At 39.1% G+C, this 17,349-nt stretch overlaps 1 protein-coding gene across 1 annotated transcript in view; it reads right to left on the bottom strand.

The window, feature by feature from the left end:
- The window catches only part of ZFHX4 (zinc finger homeobox 4), a gene marked incomplete at its 5' end in the record, with an annotated part of 129,496 nt that overhangs the window by 3,325 nt on the left and 108,822 nt on the right, over positions 1-17,349 (bottom strand). Inside the window, 4 exons of the mRNA XM_082479242.1 lie at positions 4,303-9,699; positions 10,291-10,408; positions 13,338-13,538; positions 13,680-13,825. Coding sequence (XP_082335368.1) covers positions 4,303-9,699; positions 10,291-10,408; positions 13,338-13,538; positions 13,680-13,825 — 5,862 coding nt within the window. The remainder of the gene's footprint in view (positions 1-4,302; positions 9,700-10,290; positions 10,409-13,337; positions 13,539-13,679; positions 13,826-17,349) is intronic.

Genomic DNA, 17,349 nt, shown 5'->3' with positions numbered 1-17,349 from the left:
GTTACTGCACAATGACATGGAAGATGCTATTGCTTGCCCCTATGCTTTCAACAGGAAGTAACAGGCAATTGTGCGTGGAGCCTGCTGAAAATATATTAAATGATAAATACTGCAGATGGAGAATGCATGAATGATGCAATTAGCGTGAACCGCCACCCCAGCTTCGTCCTGGTTATTTGGGCTTGTCAGCTACTTAGGATTTTTTCGATTTCTTTCTATTCTTAACCTCTTCAACCCTTACACATCATGTTGTCTTCAGTCTGCTCACACTGACGATGCCCAGAGCAGCCAAGATCTATTCCGTTTTCCAGATATTCTTTGGAATTTAGCTGAAATGCACAGCATTCAGCTAAATATCCACACAGGCTGCAATAGAAGAGTGAAATCCACCTGTTTTATTAGAAGTTAAATGTGGAACTGAGGGTTTCCAAAACTAAATGACGAAAGCTTGATTAAACTAATGCTCCATTTCCAGATGTGAGAGATGTAGAATAGAAAATTCACTAATCATGAAGAAACTTTCTAATCCTGCTAACTTTTTTAAGTGACTACCAAAAAGGAGAGACTTCTCTTTCTCTTGGAGGATTCAGAGGGCTAAAAATATAAAAATGAAACTGTTACCAATGGGCCAAAAGCAAACAGAGAACAGAATTTAGTGCCCTAATAATAAGGAAAGTAATTGCTGCTGAATCAAATTTCTCTCTTTATAAGATTTGAAAAACCACTAAGTACATATTACCCAGTGATGTGTGCATTCTTGGAAAAAGCTGCCGTGAATCTTCAAGGCAGCCCAAGCTTAAGTGATGTGCAAGGAACCCATGGTAATGATGATGACATTAAAAGGTTCATAGAACCAGTATTAATAGCTGGAAGCAAGACGAAGCACTAGTTTTCTGCAAGGGATCACAGGCAAAAACACAAAGCTAAGAAGAAAAGAGAATGTGAATTTTAAGAACAGCTGAAAGCAGCAGGTGAACTCTTCTATCTACAGTCACCTAGAAAATAGGAAGGGGCGTGAAGAACAGACAAGCCAGAACTAAAATTCCGTATGACTTAAAATTCCACCAAATAACCCCATATTAGGAATAACGCTGTGCAAACATAGCAGTAATTTTGAGACCTTGCTCAGCATGTGATACCCACAAGATGGTATAATTACATTATATAGAGAAACATATCCCGCAGGTGAGAGGATTTGTCAATGTATCCTAGAACCACACAGTCGTTCTGACATTAAAAACTAGAAAAAAATAACTGACTTCAAAGTTAATGGATCCTTTTGTTCAGAAATGAAGCTATCTAATTTTGACAAATCTAAATCTCTGCGAATATAAGTTCAGTTTGAGCACTACATAAAGAAGATAAAATAAGCTGTAGTTTGAATATTTCCATATTTTGTTATTTAGCATTATTTTCAAGTGCTCCATTTCAAACCTTTTGTAAAAGCAAACATTGCATTTAAAAAATAATAGTATTTTGCAAAATTGCTGGGGTTTGTACCTTTTTGGAAATCCATAAACAATCCTAGATGCCACAACATGAAAGTGAAATCCCTCCTAAACTTGTATTAACCAGTGAAATTAATCAGGCTAATTACTCTGTCTAGCATGAGTAAAGAAAAACACAAAAGAGAATTTTCAATGTGATGTTTGATAATGTAGTTTTACTAATTCCCTATTTTAGCAAACAGCAAGCAAATTCTTTAAAAGTGAGCATCAGTGTAAGCATCAGTGAAAACAGGTAAATATTTGAATATAAGGGATCCCAGTGAGACTTCTGCAGTGCATTTTCAGGATTGGGTCCGAAAGAAAAGAAATGATACACTTGACAAGTAGACTTGAAGTACGGGATAGTGAGCCATCAGGGAGTTAGCTTCAGAAAATCCTTCATGCAAAGAATGATGCAGAACAATTGTCCTGCTGGCTGAGAATACACACGCTGCTAGAAGAACTACAGCCAAAGAAAAGCTGGCTTGGAAGCCTACTTCTGAAAAGATACTTCTTAAACAATGCTTAGCATCAAATATGAATGCCAACTATCAGCCAAAGCAGGGTAGAGAAGAAAACAGAAATGGGTTAATTAGGTGCAGAAAATATTAGTGTTGAGTACATACTGGAGAACATTTGAGTATATTACTGGTTTTCTATGATGAATGACTAAAATAATCCATTTTTTTCCATTCACTGTGACTGCTCCATTATGTATCATTAGGGAATGGAGATTTATGCATGCAAGTATTTGCCAAGCAACAAAAAGGGGATGTAGGGGCTATTTAGCATACAGTAGAAGAAAAAGTTAACAATGAGATTCTACTAGCTAGCTTACAGCTTAACAGCTAGCTACTAGCTAGCTTTGCCCACAATGGGCTAATTAACCTTAAGAAGATGCAAGATGAAAAGGGGTAAAAATCCATCTCAATTGGCAGTGCACTGTATATGCTATGGTACTAATGATTTAAATTTATCTCAAAGAAGAGATATTTGGTGGAAATTAGAAAACCTGAAAATTGAATTATTATGCACCGGTTGGCCTGTAATAATACCTTTTTTATTATTAACAGGACTATTTACAGACTATGAGGCTACATTGATACTAGCCAGTTAAGCAGTACCAGGGAACATTTCCTAAAAAAACTGAACATAAACCATCTGTAAAGTTAAACAGTAAGAATGGTCACTGGCACTGTTTTGGCCTGGGCCAACTAGCGTTGTCCTAAACAACTCCTGAGCACAGCTGAGAGGCTATCACGGGTCCACGACCATTCCCAAGATACGCTTTGCATAGGGACATCCCGGTTTTGAGAGTGAAAGAATATAATAATATCTTCCCAAGCTAATTTCATTTAGTAGTATAGAAAAAGCCTGAGTTTTCTAGAGCCCATTTTACCTGAAGTTCAACCTAACCATAGCTACTTAGCAAAGTTATATGGAGAAACCATATCTATAATTTCAATAAACAACGACCAGCCATTTTTGGACCTGGACACTGTATGCCATTAAGAAGGAAATACAGCAACTTTATATTTCCTTTATATGCACTCTCTGTGCCAATAAGTGTTTGACAAAAGCAAGAGGGCACTCAGCCAGAGACTCCATTGTGGAAAGAAAGCCATTCTGATCCAATGAAGAGAAAAACAAGATGCTTTGACCACCACTTAGGGAAACAAGAGCATGTTCATCATCAATCAAAGCAGAGCTAGGTAGCAGAGAAGACATTGCTACAGTCTTAGTATGTCTAACAACACTGGTGATTAAGCTCCTACCTTACCTGGCAAAGTGAGTTGCTTTCTAAATCAAAGTTTAGAGATCAACAGCAAGCGGAATTACTGGATAAAATGAGGTGAGGGGTCTTAACCAGCTGCCTAACTGTGCTGTGCACATATTTGATATGAATGTGCAAAGTTAGAAGATGAATGGGAGAGCTTCGATCTGCAAGGCTGTACTCTCAGTGAACTCTGACTGCAAAATTGGAGCCTAATACAAAAAAATAAATTAGGTTCATTCTTTGAAGACTAAACAAATCATTCTGCAGAAAACTTGATTCTCTAACTCTGTGATACATTTTAAGAGGAAGTGAGCAAAAACCAGAGTCAAAACAGAGTCAAAACAGTCAGTAAAACAGTTACTTGTGCAGTTAAAAGTGAAAGCCCAAATGAAGTGGTACATGTCTGCAATGACTTTACAGACTAGGAGTAGGAGATATTCACCAGCTCCTGGAATTTGGATCACAATGAAATTGCCATTACAAATCACCTTCAACAAAAACTTTCTTATCTTAGCAGGCAGTTATTCAGAAATATCATCAAGAGTCTTGGGCAGCATTTTATTTTAAATATTTATTTTGAATTAAACAACAGGTTGGACTGATGAACCGATAATGCGGGAATTACTATTTTGTGTTTCATCAGATGTAACTTTAAATATTTGCAAGCAAAAAATTTGCATAGAAAATTCTAACCCAAGTTTTGCCTCAAGGAGTTATCATTCAAAAAAAAGAAAAAGCATAACAATGCTATTGTTATATTGCTTTTGTTACAGAGGCCTAACATGGACTAAAAACATTTCTGTCAATTAGATTTCAACTAAAACTTTTTTTTTTTTTTCAAAATCAGAGATATTATCGAGACTACAGCAACAATCGAGAATTGCACTGAGTACAACTCATAGCAGTACATTTTAGCTACTCACACCAGTCTCACAAGCATGATATGAATGCATAATACGTTGTGTTTTAGAAGGGGATGGTGACTAAGCACAATGACCAAATTAATAAAACGAGAAAATCATCCCCTTATAGACTTACTGTTTGAACTTTGTGGAAATCCAGGTAAGGAGGATGGACCATTCATTCCAGGCAGAAGAACAGGAGGAAGGCCAGGGAGTCCTGGATACGCTGCTGGCAAACTGATACCATGAAGAGAACTGCTGTCCATCATGCCTGGCTGCTGTACTGTTAATCCTAGCACATCAGTAGCCTTCTTTATACGATCCAATTCTTGCTGTGCCATCAGCTGTCTAACCGTTGTAGGAGCTAAATAATCTTTCTCCCGATCTAGCTGACTTCCCACAGTTTCTCTCACTTTTGTAATATGTTGTTTGGAAAAGATATGATCTCTTATGGACAAACGCGCAGAATATTTCACGCCACATAGAGAACATTCCGGCTTTGTCCCATCAGGTCCAGTCTGATTTATCATGAATGGCTTCCCTATGTTAATTTTGAATTTCTTTTCTTTAGCCCGGGCATTCTGAAACCAGACCTGGACCACACGTTTGGGCAGGCCAATCTCATTTCCTAGCATTTCGCATTCCTGCATTGTTGGAGTCCGGTAGTCACTAAAGCAAGCCTTGAGAACTTTAAGCTGAAGGTTACTCATTTGTGTTCGGAAACGTTTGTGGCCTGGTCGATCACTGTTTTTGGATTTAAAGGGATTGCTAGCTCCAAATGGGTTAGGTGAGCTTGGATCAGCTATGCTTGAAGTTTCACTGCGGTCGGCATTATCATCAGGGTCATCAGTAATGTAGTAACTTTGGTCATGATCACCATCTTTTTCACTGAAATGTATTGAGGGACTTGTTAGGGAAAAGAGAAATTTATCATCGGTATTCTCATTTGTAGGTGTAGTTGCAGCTTTTGGTAGCGTGTCATTCACAAGTGTTTTTGGTTCTTTGGGAGGCGATGCAGGTTTTGCATCCCCTGCACTGCCAGTCGTGCTTTCCATCTCATTGTTCCCCTCATCCCCTGTTGTGGCATCACTAATTGCTGTATTAATTGATGAAGTCTCATCAAAGTCAGTCTTGTTTTGATCGTATCCAGAGTCAGCAGGAGGGGCATTCAAATTTTCTATATCCTCACTGGACTCCGCTTTAAAAGAAGAAGGACTTAAGAGGTTCTTCGGTGACATTTCTGCAGTTTTGCTAACAGGGGTTGATACAGTGGAGGCTAATTCATTTTCACTTGATAATTCAGTTTTTGCTAACGACAGTGATGGGTAATCAAAAAATATGTACTTTTGTGGACTTTCTCCTCCATCTTCAGTTGATATCAAAGGACTTGGAGGCAAACTATAACCAGCCTGTTTCCCTTCATTCCAATGTCGAGAGCGAATGTGACTTTCTAAAGCTGATTTTGCTTTAAACAGAGCTCGACAAAAAGGGCACCTTTTATGGGACTGGGCTGGACCAACTGCACGGAATTGTCCTTTTCTTTCTCGGGCCCTTGTGTTCTGAAACCAGACTTGTACAACTCTCTTTTTCAGTCCCACTTCACGTGCAATGTGATCTAGCATTTTTCTGGTGGGGTTGGAATCTAGTAGGTACTTTTCATAGAGTATTTCCAGCTGCTCTGGAGTAATTGTAGTTCTTAAACGTTTATCACGATGTTGATCTTCTCCACTGTTTCCTCCTTCTTTCTCACTACAGTTATTGTCTTCTTTATCATCCAGTTTTCGTTTCAGGGAACCAGAAACCGTAGCAGGGTGTGCCGTATGTGATGAGCCAGTTTGTGGTGGCATCTGAGTAAGAGAACTATTAAGTAACTGTCCAGTCATCAAAGGATTATTGGGGTCAAATATCATATAGGGCATATCCATTGGTCTTTCTAAAAACTGTGAGTGAAGAAATTGGTTTTGGGCTGCTAGAAAATGCATGTGCTGGTGCTCTTGCCAAAGTTCTAGAGTTGGAAAGGCAACTGTACATTGATCACATTGGTACTGTAATAACTGAGGAGGTAGACTGTTCTGTAGAGAAGTCATTGAAATTGGTAAAGGACTGGAAGGAACAGGTGTGGTTTGTGATGCAGAAGGAGGTCTCCCTACTATCTGTGATGGTTTTTGTTGCTGTGGTTGAGAAGCTGAGGGCTGAGCATCAGAAGAGGTTACTGGAGTAGACTGTACTGGTTTGGCGCTTTGAGAAGTTGTATCAGTTTGCTTAGAGATAGTTTCATTTTGTTTTGTTTTTTCTGTGGTCTCTGGTTTAGGAGAAGCCTTCTCAGGTTCTGGTTTGGGTGATGGAATCAAAGGAGTACTAGAACCAGAGCCAGAGCTTGCTGCTGTGACTGCCAGGCTTTTTGATGAGTCATTTTGGCCAGAAACTGTGCAGTTCTTATACACTGTTTGATCAGAGGCATCCATAGAATCTTCAGTTTGGCTTTCATCTTGAGCATCATCATCTTCGTCTTTATAACACTGTTTTTTCTGGTGTGTAATCAAATCAAAGATCCTGGGGAAAACCACACTGCACTTTTTGCACTGATACTGCATGTTACTAGTTCGAATGTAACGCTCATTCGTCAGTTCCCTTTTCTCATTGTCTTTAGTTTCAGCTTGATTTTCATAACTTTTGCGAGCTTTTTGTCGTGCATTTTGGAACCATACGACAATAACTCGAGTAGGTAGGTTAAGTACAGTTGAAAGCTGTTCGATTTCATCATCCTTTGGATAAGCATTTGTGTCAAAGAAGTCTTGGAGGACACGAAGCTGGTAGTCAGTAAACCGAGTCCTAGATGATCTCTTGCTGAAAGACGCATCAGATTTGTAAGGTTCTACAGCTGAAGGCTGAGGGTCTATTCTGATATCTTCTAATACTGTTATGGGAGGATTGCTGAAGTTATATGGAGAATCTTTATTTCTCTGTCGTTCCTTAAACAGCGTATTACGAAACCAGTGCTTGATAACTTTCTGTGAAAGACCAGATTTCTCAGCCATTTCTTGGATCTGCTCTTCACTTGGAGAATTGTTAATATCAAAATAAGCCCGCAAGATTTTTAACTGGTCGTCTGTGATTCTTGTACGTGGACGCTTGAACTGAGAGTGCCGCAGAAAATTGGGATCTAATCCCAGCTGCTGCTGACAAAGCTGGGTAAGATCTGCAGATAAAGTATCCATTGGTGGCAACTGGAGGGCAAGCTGAGGAGGTAATGCAGGATGCTGCACAGGCTGCATCATAATTGGAGGGAAAAGCGGGAGATCAAGTGAAACGGGAAGCTGGACCTGAGGTGGGGCTGATGGTGGCGGTGGTGGAGGAGGAGGTGGTGGTGGTGGAGGAGGTGGTGGTGGTGGTGTGGGTGGTGGAGCTTGCAAAGGAGTGGGAGCTGTGTTTTGAATTTTTCCAGCCCCAGATGAAGAAGGCTGAGAAGGAGTTGGAGGAGGAGGAGGTGGTGGTGGCGGAGGAGGCGGTGGTGGAGGCGGTGGTGTTTCTGGAGAAGATGGAGAAATAGGATAAAGCTTGTCATATGCCTCCCTGTACTGTCGGGCAAATTTCTCTAATGCTCCATATGGAAAAAACTGTCCATGCACATGTTCTTGATGACTCTTCAGAATAAGAATGTTGGAAAAGAGCTTACTGCAGGTTCCACATTCCAGTTTGTCTGTGTTTTCACCTTCACCAGTCTTGCTTTTTTTCTGCACTTTTTGTCTGTTCTCATTGTATTGGATAACTAACTCAAACCCAAAGTTCTCCAGCAAAGCCTTGGCTGCGTTCCCCCTTGCTCCAGAAGCTATTCTGGGTGGTGGGATGGCTGGTTCTGAGGATTTTGGCTTCTTTATATCTTTGTTTTCTTTTAGTCCTTCATTCTCATTAGTAAATTCTTGCTTTGGCTTCTCTTGTTTCTCAGAAACTTCTTCTGACTCCTTATACGATGGCATATCCTTTATCAGCTGGCAGTCTGGACTTACTAAGGTATTTTGCTCTGCTTTCATCAGCTTGCTACTTTGCTGCTGCTGTTTTTGGGACTGAAGTTGGGGTTGGGTGGATTGATACTGTTGTGCTTGTTGCTGCAGTATCTGTAGCTGGGTTTGGCCAACATGGTGCTGAGTTTGTATCTGCTGCTTCAAGTCTTCTAGCAGCGATCCTGTCATACCGGCCATTCCAGGCATACCAAATGTGGCAGAACCAGGCAAACCAAGATCGGGGCTTAAGCTAAATTCCGTTCCGGGTATATAGAATGGGAAAAGGAACTGAGGCTGTTGAAACTGCAGCAGTGCTTCTGGTGTCATTGGAAAGTGAGGCAAAAAAGCAGGGTTTAGAAACTGGGGTTGAAAGAATGCAGCTTGCTGTTGCAGTTCATGCTGGAGTTGCATTTGAAGTTGTGCTGGTGACTGGGGTGGGTGATGCGTAGGCTGAGCAGAAATTAATTCAGAAGCTTGCTTTTTATTTAATTCTTTGGCATCTAAATGTGTTTCTTTGCTGTTAACTGCTGGTAAGCTCATAGATTCTAGCATTCCTTGGCTGGGGCTATTAACATTCCCTGCTACACTATTTCCGCTACTTATATTACCACTTGGTTCTAATTTTGCAGCCCTTGCCTTTGTCTGATGAAGCACAGATCTCATATGGATTTCCAATGTAGAACTTTGGCTATACGCAACATTACAAATGCTGCATTTGTAGGGTTTGTTGTCAGTGCTGCTGTTGGTTTCTTGAGGAACAGGACTTGATGCTTCCTGCAAAACCTTTTTGAGTTTATGTAGATGGGACACTGAGTTATAGTGGACCAAGAGAATGTTCTTTTGGGTGAAAGACTCTTTACACACTGTACACTTATACGGGCGAGATGGATCTAGAAATTTTTCCATAGTAAAATTTGGCCCTTTTCTAAAAGGTAAGGTCCGCTTTGGTTCTGAGCCCATATCATCTGGAATAGAGCTACTATCGCTTCCTACAGGACTTGCTTTACCTTCCTGGTCCATCTCATAATCTCTTTCTATTTCCTGTTCTAGTGCATGGTCGTCTTGTGCCATACTTTCACTTTCTGCCCAGAGTTCACCATTGACAGGTAAAGATGCACACAGCTGCTGAAGTTCAGCTTCATTGAGTTCAGGGTGGCCTGCTTCCAAGTGTTTTTTTAAAGCCTGGAATGTACGGAAGCTACGTTGGCAAAGGCTACACATGGTAGCTGCCCGAATAGCGTGATACTGGGAATGTATCTGAAGCTTCTGCATAGTCTTAAAAGCCAAGCTACAATGGTTACAACGGTACTTATAGACATGGCGGTCAGAAACAGAGAGCTGTTGCTTCTTCTGCTGTTCATTTAGCTGATCCGTCATTGTGTCAGTGGTCTTTATATCTTTACTGCTGCTCTTGTTCCAATCTGTCGTTTCAGTAGATTCCTTAGGTGGCTTCTGTTCCTCGGTCTTAATTTCCATTCCAGTTTTTGATTCATCAATCCCAGGGGTACTTTTCTCATCCGCAGGACTTTCACCTAGTTAAAGAAAGTTAAGTGTCTTTTACACAAGCAGAAGAGAATAGCATATAGTATTAATGTGTTTTTTTCATCACAAATCAAGAGGCACCTGGTATGCCACGTGCTGGCGTAGCAAAGTGTAGTGACCCATCCTTACCCCTGAGAACTTAGCAGACATGACCAATGTGAGGTTAAAAAAGAAGGATGATCAGAATGGCAGTGGCAGTTGCGTGGGAGGGATTAGAAATGGGGTCAATAGATAGGACAGGTGATTAGAAAGGAGTGGGAAAGTGGTCTGAGGAGAGAGAGAGGAGCATGCTGTGAGAGGTAGCAAAGCAGCTTCCCAGCACAGAATACAGTAAGCGTCCAGGATGAGAAACCTGCTATTGGAAAGCCAGGCAGGACCATTTGCCCAACATTCTTCACAGATGTTGGTGAAAGTGCCACTGTCTTTTAGGACTGGGTCTTATTTGCTGGTTAAAGAAGGAGGGTCTTACCTTCTGTGGCTATACGCAAGCCAAAAAAGGACTCACTTTGCTGAGAAAGAAACAAGTGGTTTCTAAATTGTCCATACCTAGTTTTCACATATCTGGGCTTTTTCTCTCATACCTGGATATTTCCCAGATCCCTCAGCTGTAATGGTTGCAGGTGTGTCACGTTCAGATTTCTCTGAAGCAGCTGCTGGCAACAGCATACTATTGGGCATCATGACATCTGGTACAGGAACCTTTGAAAACCAAAACCACAGTATTATTACAGGAAAAGTCACACTATTTAATACTATACAACAGTATGAAATTATAATTCAAAAGATCCACCATATCTGGATCAAAGACTGCCAGCACTAAATCAAGATTTTGATTCATTCCTTGATAACGGTTTCTGACAGACCACAAATCCAGAGCATCAGGTGTCCATTGGTGGAGAATCAACTCCGAAAAATCATCAATAAGGTGATGCTATAGAACTACATATACTCAATATTTCATTGGTCTCAATATCACCACAAAGAAGGTTTTGCTGGCTATGTCAGGATGGTTGGATTTATCAGGGGAATTCTCCTCGGACATCCTCCAAAGACGGAGATCATGTTGAGATATGGTCACCAGTCAGTTCTTGACTAAGGGCACTCCCACTTTGCTTCACCTGTATTGTATTTTTAAAAAACGCTGGACCTTCCGTGATCTTTGAAAGAAAATTATACATTTATTTCCATACAGAAATAGCAACTTTTTTTCCATTTAAAATTGGATTTTTCTCTTTCTTGTCTTCAATTGCTTATGTATCTTCTTCAGACTGCTTTACCTGTTGTGTTATGTCTTCAAATTATAGACAGAAATCTTTGAAGGATATTATAGGTGTCTGATAGTAGTCAGTTTAGTTAAGTTGACGTGAATATTTGCTCAACACTTCATGTTTTCCTTTTGCTTAACTATTTAAAACATACTCATATCCGAAATAAAGGATTGTCTAGGGCTTTAGACAAAAACTTAGCAGGACTGGGTTCAAACTCCTGCACTGCCAGATTCTGTCTTAATGACTTTGGGTAAATCAGTTCAGACTGCAACTCCTCATCTCTAACATAAGGATAATATTTCCTTACTTCATACAGAGGTAACAAGAACACCCATAGGAGAGATATCTGAGTGGTAAATTACTATAATAATAGAAGTTACATACTTTACTAGGTATGAGTAGAAATACCCTTTGCTCCTTTTTAACAGTTTAACAAATTTTAAACCTTTATTAGGGTACATTGGAACTATACATAGATAGATAGATATGTAGATATGTATTTATACCAACTGCTTATTGGAAAAAAATATTCTAGACATATTTTTTAAGCCCTGGGCTTAGTATATTTGTAATTTAAACACGGCATTAATAGCATTCTCTTAGAGGACTAGTGACTTTGATTTTGTTTGGGAGGGAAGGATTTTTTTAAAAAAAAAAAATGTAGGTAACTGCGAATGTCCCAGAGAAGAAAAATTTGCTATAAATGGTATTTATTTGGTCATCAGAGAGTTCATATATGAACAGAGCATATTAGTGTTAGCAACTAGGACAATTTAGATGATGCAGATTATGTTTCGCACTCTCTTTTTATGTCAAACAACCTTTTTTTTCTCTCTGTCAGAAACAGCGAGACAACTCCCCAGCACCCGGAAAGGAGAGGAGAGGAGAGGAGAGGAGAGGAGAGGAGAGGAGAGGAGAGGAGAGGAGAGGAGAGGAGAGGAGAGGAGAGGAGAGGAGAGGAGAGGAGAGGAAAGATTTCAAAGTTGTTGCACTATCAGCATAGAGAACTTCAGAAGAAAGCTAATAACGCTCAATAGGAAGAGTTTTTTTCCACATTTTTCCAGTTTCCTAAAAGGGTCTGGCAAAGTTAAATTTCTACTGCATTTTCCTTGTGGTGGGTCAAAATTATGTGGTCTGGCAGAGCTGTAGTTGGTAGGAAACCAAGGAAAAGAAAAGAAGAAAGAAAACTTTAAACTACTTTTGTGGGTCCCCAATTCTGTATTTGCTCATCAGCACTACGCACAAGGAACCTTAGACCTTCAGTCAAGTGCTCTTTCAATTCTTCCTTTCCCACTTTACTTGGGAATGAGGTTGTAGGCCTATGACCACAGCCGTATAAATGAAGGAGGAGTCCATGAATATAGAAAAAAATCCTTAAGGAGGTGAATCCTTGAGATTTCCAAGCGCATTTCCTTCTAAAAAGGCAAGACAACCCGAATCAGGGTGTCTTAGGAGGTCTGGTTTCTAACTGAATACATGATGTAATAACAAATACTTTCTAGACCTGACTGTGTCGTTACTGACATTATTTTGAATAGTGCTGAGTCATTATTTTTCAAAGAAATTTATTATTTTGACCCAGTTTGTGCAATTTTACAGTGAAGAACAGGATTTTCCTGGTGAGGATGGAATGGGATTTGTCCTCCAAATAGAGTTTGCTCATTAGAACATTCATCCCAATCATGGAGAAGCCAGATCAAGTCCCTGCCTGATCCAGGGTAGGTACTTGAAATGAGGTATTCCATGTCTTAAAGAACTGACCTAACTGGGTTGCTATCTATTCTTGGACTTGCCTTTCTGTTTCATTCTCACATTTTATTGACAAAAAAAAAAAAAAAACAAACCCTAAAGGGTCTTTTGTGCAGAGGCAGAAAGTAAGAAACAGAACTTTCTGTACAAAACACTATTATCTTAGTGTTCACCAATAAGCCCCACTATTGATATTTTACAGTGAATTTCATGTAATATTACGCAAGTACTGCCCAGCTATACGCAGGAATTCTACATTTGGGAACTACATTCTACAAGGAACTCCTCTTATTTTCCAAACAGAAGTCACAATACCTCCAAGGCCTGGATATTATTAGACCCAATTTACAGGTGTGCACTTAGAGATATCAACAGGCTTGATTCTTTCAAGGTTAACGTCAATGAGGAACTGCAGGTTTTCAGCATCTTTGAAATTCACCTTCAGTCACTTTCCCAAGGGACATCAGTCACTGGATGAGCTGGCAACAGAACCTAAGAATCCTGACCCACTCCCCTCCTCGGGCTACCTGAATACTATATCACAGCAAATACATTGCCCAGAGGCCCAGGTACGTTTCTGTAGCGTGTGCGTCAGTATTTGGAACACTTACTGTCATGAGCAGTTTCTCCACACAGTCAGGGGACACACTGTGCAAATGGGTCAAATGAAGCTGGAGATGCATTTTGTTGCTGAGGACATCCTGGCAGAGGGGGCAGCAGATAACAGGTTGCATTGAATGCTGCGACAGGACATGCATCTGGATACGATTTGGGTCCCTACTATTGTAGTTACAGTAAGGACATTGATAAAACTGAAAAAAATCAAATTAAGATGCAGGCTATTAGTCAGTGTGCTTTTTATAACTTGCTGATATTGCTATTTTAACAGCATATCACCTCTGTTTCCATCTCGAGTTATTTGAAAGAGTTCTAGAATGCAATTAAATTATTACATTTTCTTTTACCTGCTCATGACAAAATTTATTGTCCTCTGGAGGCTTTGATTTTTTAGCTGCACCATCCTCTTCTTTTGCCAGAAGAAGCTGTTGTGCCCCTACCACAGTGTTCACTTTTGGTTCCTTCTCTGGTGTGACTATTCCTGTTCCGAAAACATAATTTTTAAGAACATATTTTAAACTTTAAAATATCCTGGTTTACAAAGAGGCTGTGATTCCAAAGGTCTGTATTGTCTTTGAGGATTTTTTTTTTTAAAAGTTCTGAGATAAAATATAGTTGAATAAAACAACTCTGGTAAACACAAAGGTGAAAATGCACTTTTATGCTTGATGGAGACTCTATAAATACATTTAAAAATGGAGTCTTCTCTACTGTTTGGATAACCTTAGGTTGCCTTTAATCAATAATGTTCTTTCTTTAGCAGCTCAGTATGAATTTGTGTATTACATTAAAACAAATCAGCTTTTGCTTAAAAATCCTGTTTTCCAAAATAATTAATTTGCTTCTGTTTAATTAGCCTCTCTCTTTTCTAAACTGTCTGAGCAATATGATTATTGTGCTGTTTTGATAACTCCTGCCTGGTTACAATTCCGAAGCTAAATATAGTGAGGCTTTAAAAGAAATACTTTGGAGAATAGGATTTCAGAGCTAACTTAATATTAATTATATACAAAGATCAGTCATTTGGGATTGCCTTAGATGTTTACACTGTGAATTTTTACAGTCTGGCATTTGTGATCAAAACCAGAATATAATTGTTTTCTATAGACAGTTCTACTATTAAGCATTAAATACTATATTAAATATTATGCCTGAACTAGCTGTGTAATGCGGCCCAGTCTTGCACACATCAAAGAAAAGAGTGCAATTCTAATTTCCCAGTCCATCAGAAAATTCTTTCCAGCATCAATTTGCCAGATAATCTCTTCTGCTAGGCTGGATATTACAAGAGCATTGGGTAGGCATGTCACATACATCTCACGACAAACACAAAACCTCATTTACCAACCATTCCAATCTCATCATAGTGCGGCATCATCTGACCTTTTTTCTGCTGTTTATTATGAGTATTTCTAATTTTAACTTTCAATTTTCACCATCTTCCAGTCAATTTGCAACTAAATTATTTCCAGGGTGAGGACACTATCACTGGACACTGGGTGCAAATACATCTTGAAATGCAATGAAGCTAAACCATTGATTGCTATCAGACCCAACGTAAATATATAGTCCAGGGGTAATCTGATTGTATGCTGTGCATGAAGATTTATCTTGATTTTTTTCAATCCACATAAGGTTCATATAAATGAACAAATTGCACCTCATTGCACAATAACCTAGGATTAATTTAAAAATAAGGTCATGGATGTTTTGGCAACAAAGTAAACATGAACAAAGAAAATACTTGTATTTTTCTGTAGACAAAACCAAGAACTTTTTATTGTTATTATTTTCATATAGACTTTGTGCAATATTTGATATTAAAAGAGCAATATTAGAGAGAAGTAACATGAGAGAACAGCTTTCAAGGTAAATACCAAATCCTTATGGTACGATAATAAACAATTGAAAACTGCATCATAGAGGGACATTTTCTGAAGGGCATTTTTTAAAAAAAGCATAAACATATTTTATGACTTATATGTTAATGGCGATTTCCCCACACATTGTTTTTCATTCCTAAGTTGCTAATTATTTATTTTGGTGTAATTTAGACCAGTAATTTTAGCATGTTCTTGCTCAAATTAAACTCTATCCCTGCCGTATTTCCCTACTTTTAATGACCAATTTGTCAACATCGGTTTAATATCTGAACAAACCGCTTTCTGGAGCCCCACTGAATTTTTACTGTCTCAGGAACTGAGATCCTGGAGGCCTCATTTAGACTGCTCAGTCAGAGCTGCACCGATGACCCGAAGAACTAGCGACGCTTAAAGGCAAAATCTACATGTTGCAATCACATAAGGTACCGTTTTATTACTCACTTTGGTGTATGATAATATAGTACTCCCTGGCCTATCTGTATTTACTTGGCAATACACCATTATTATTTAAATGTCTTTCCTGTGAGAATCATGGGAAGTAAAAAAGTGACATCCTGTATTAACAGAGAAAGGTTGCTTCTCAGTTTTTAGAAGGATAGGTTCAAATTATTAACCTCTCTTCATTTCCAACTGTCAAAAACGCCTAACAGTTGACTACTGTTTCTTACCTTTATCATAAGTCACTTTTAAAATGTCCCTTTTTAAAGGCAAATGGGCCAGAATCTCAGCTAGTGAGACATGGACACTGTTACACAGGAAGCTGAATTAAAAAAAAAAAACAACAAAATAAAAGAATACTGTCTTCTCTTCCTCTCATCATGCTAGACCGTTCTCAACAGGTTGTTACAGAAATTGGGATCCAAATTCTGCTCCAAAATCCGCTTGTGAAAATGCATTTAACTGTGTTTTGGCAGTGGTATGTAACTGCTAGTGAAATTGAGCTTGGAGTGCACTCTGTGTGCGCCTGGGCACACACAAGGTTAATATTACACATCATCTTCCACCACAGGATGGAATAACTTAATTACTTCAAAGGGCCTATAATAATCATGAAACACATAGTTCTTGCTTCTATAAAAACAAGGGGGTTTTTTGGTTACATTTTCTTTTGCGGTTAATATAATAAAACCGTAGAGTTATAAAACACTGTGCTGGGGTCAATAAATGCGTAACAAAGCACAGCTTTTTACTATGTTGACTATGATATTTATATAAACTGTCGAAATTTACAGAGGCTTTGTTGTTTTTGTTGTTGTTGTTGCTCTGGATTCATTCAACCTCAAGGCCTGTTACTTCTTAAACAACCGAAGTTACATCTGGCCTACAGTAAAGTAACCCAGTCCGTGAAATATGGTGAGCTTTGCAAGAAAAAAAAACAAATAAGGGGGTTGATTCTCCTCTCTGGCGTGGGGACGCCGCTCGCCCCTGAGCGTGGTGAGGACCCAACGGGCCAAGCCAGAGTGTACGTGCCAAAACCAAAGGAGATCGGCTCCTTACGCAAGCCAACGGTCCAGCTATTACAACTTAGTGCCTCGTCTCGCTATATCAACTTTCTTCTTTCCGTGTTGAATTCACTGTTTTAAGGAGCTTCCTGTAGGGAGGCTGAGCAAAGTTACGGTCTTACAAGAAGGTTATTGAAGGAGGAGGGAGAGAGGGGAGAAAATAACATGGTCCCGAGCATGCCGTGTGGCACTGTTTTCATAGCTGGATGTTCCACTGGTACGCTATTCTTACTATGCAGTTGTAGGAAAAGACTAAATCCAGTTGTTAGTCACGTTTTAAATACGCACTTCTTATTCTTGAGACACATTATTTGTTGTTTTTTTTCCTAACTATGAAACACAACTGTAATTCATTTTATAATATAAAATACGCAGCATTATTTTAGATAAATAATGTAATTTCAATACACTTAGCTCAAACACTAAGTTTAATTGTAAATAAGTGCCATGAAATAGACTAGTCAATGATTGCCCGTCAGTTACAGACTTATTTAACTTGTGTAAGATTGCTAATATAAAAATGACATAATTCACTGCAATTCAGTTGTCATCACCTTCGTAACATTTCTGAAACCTCAAAATAAAAATAAAAATGTTTGTGTGGCTAACAACAAGGAGAA

The sequence above is a fragment of the Vanellus vanellus genome (genome assembly GCF_965231255.1).
Source record: "Vanellus vanellus genome assembly, chromosome: 2".
NCBI lineage: Eukaryota > Metazoa > Chordata > Aves > Charadriiformes > Charadriidae > Vanellus > Vanellus vanellus.
This window is presented reverse-complemented; position numbering and strand designations above follow the sequence as displayed.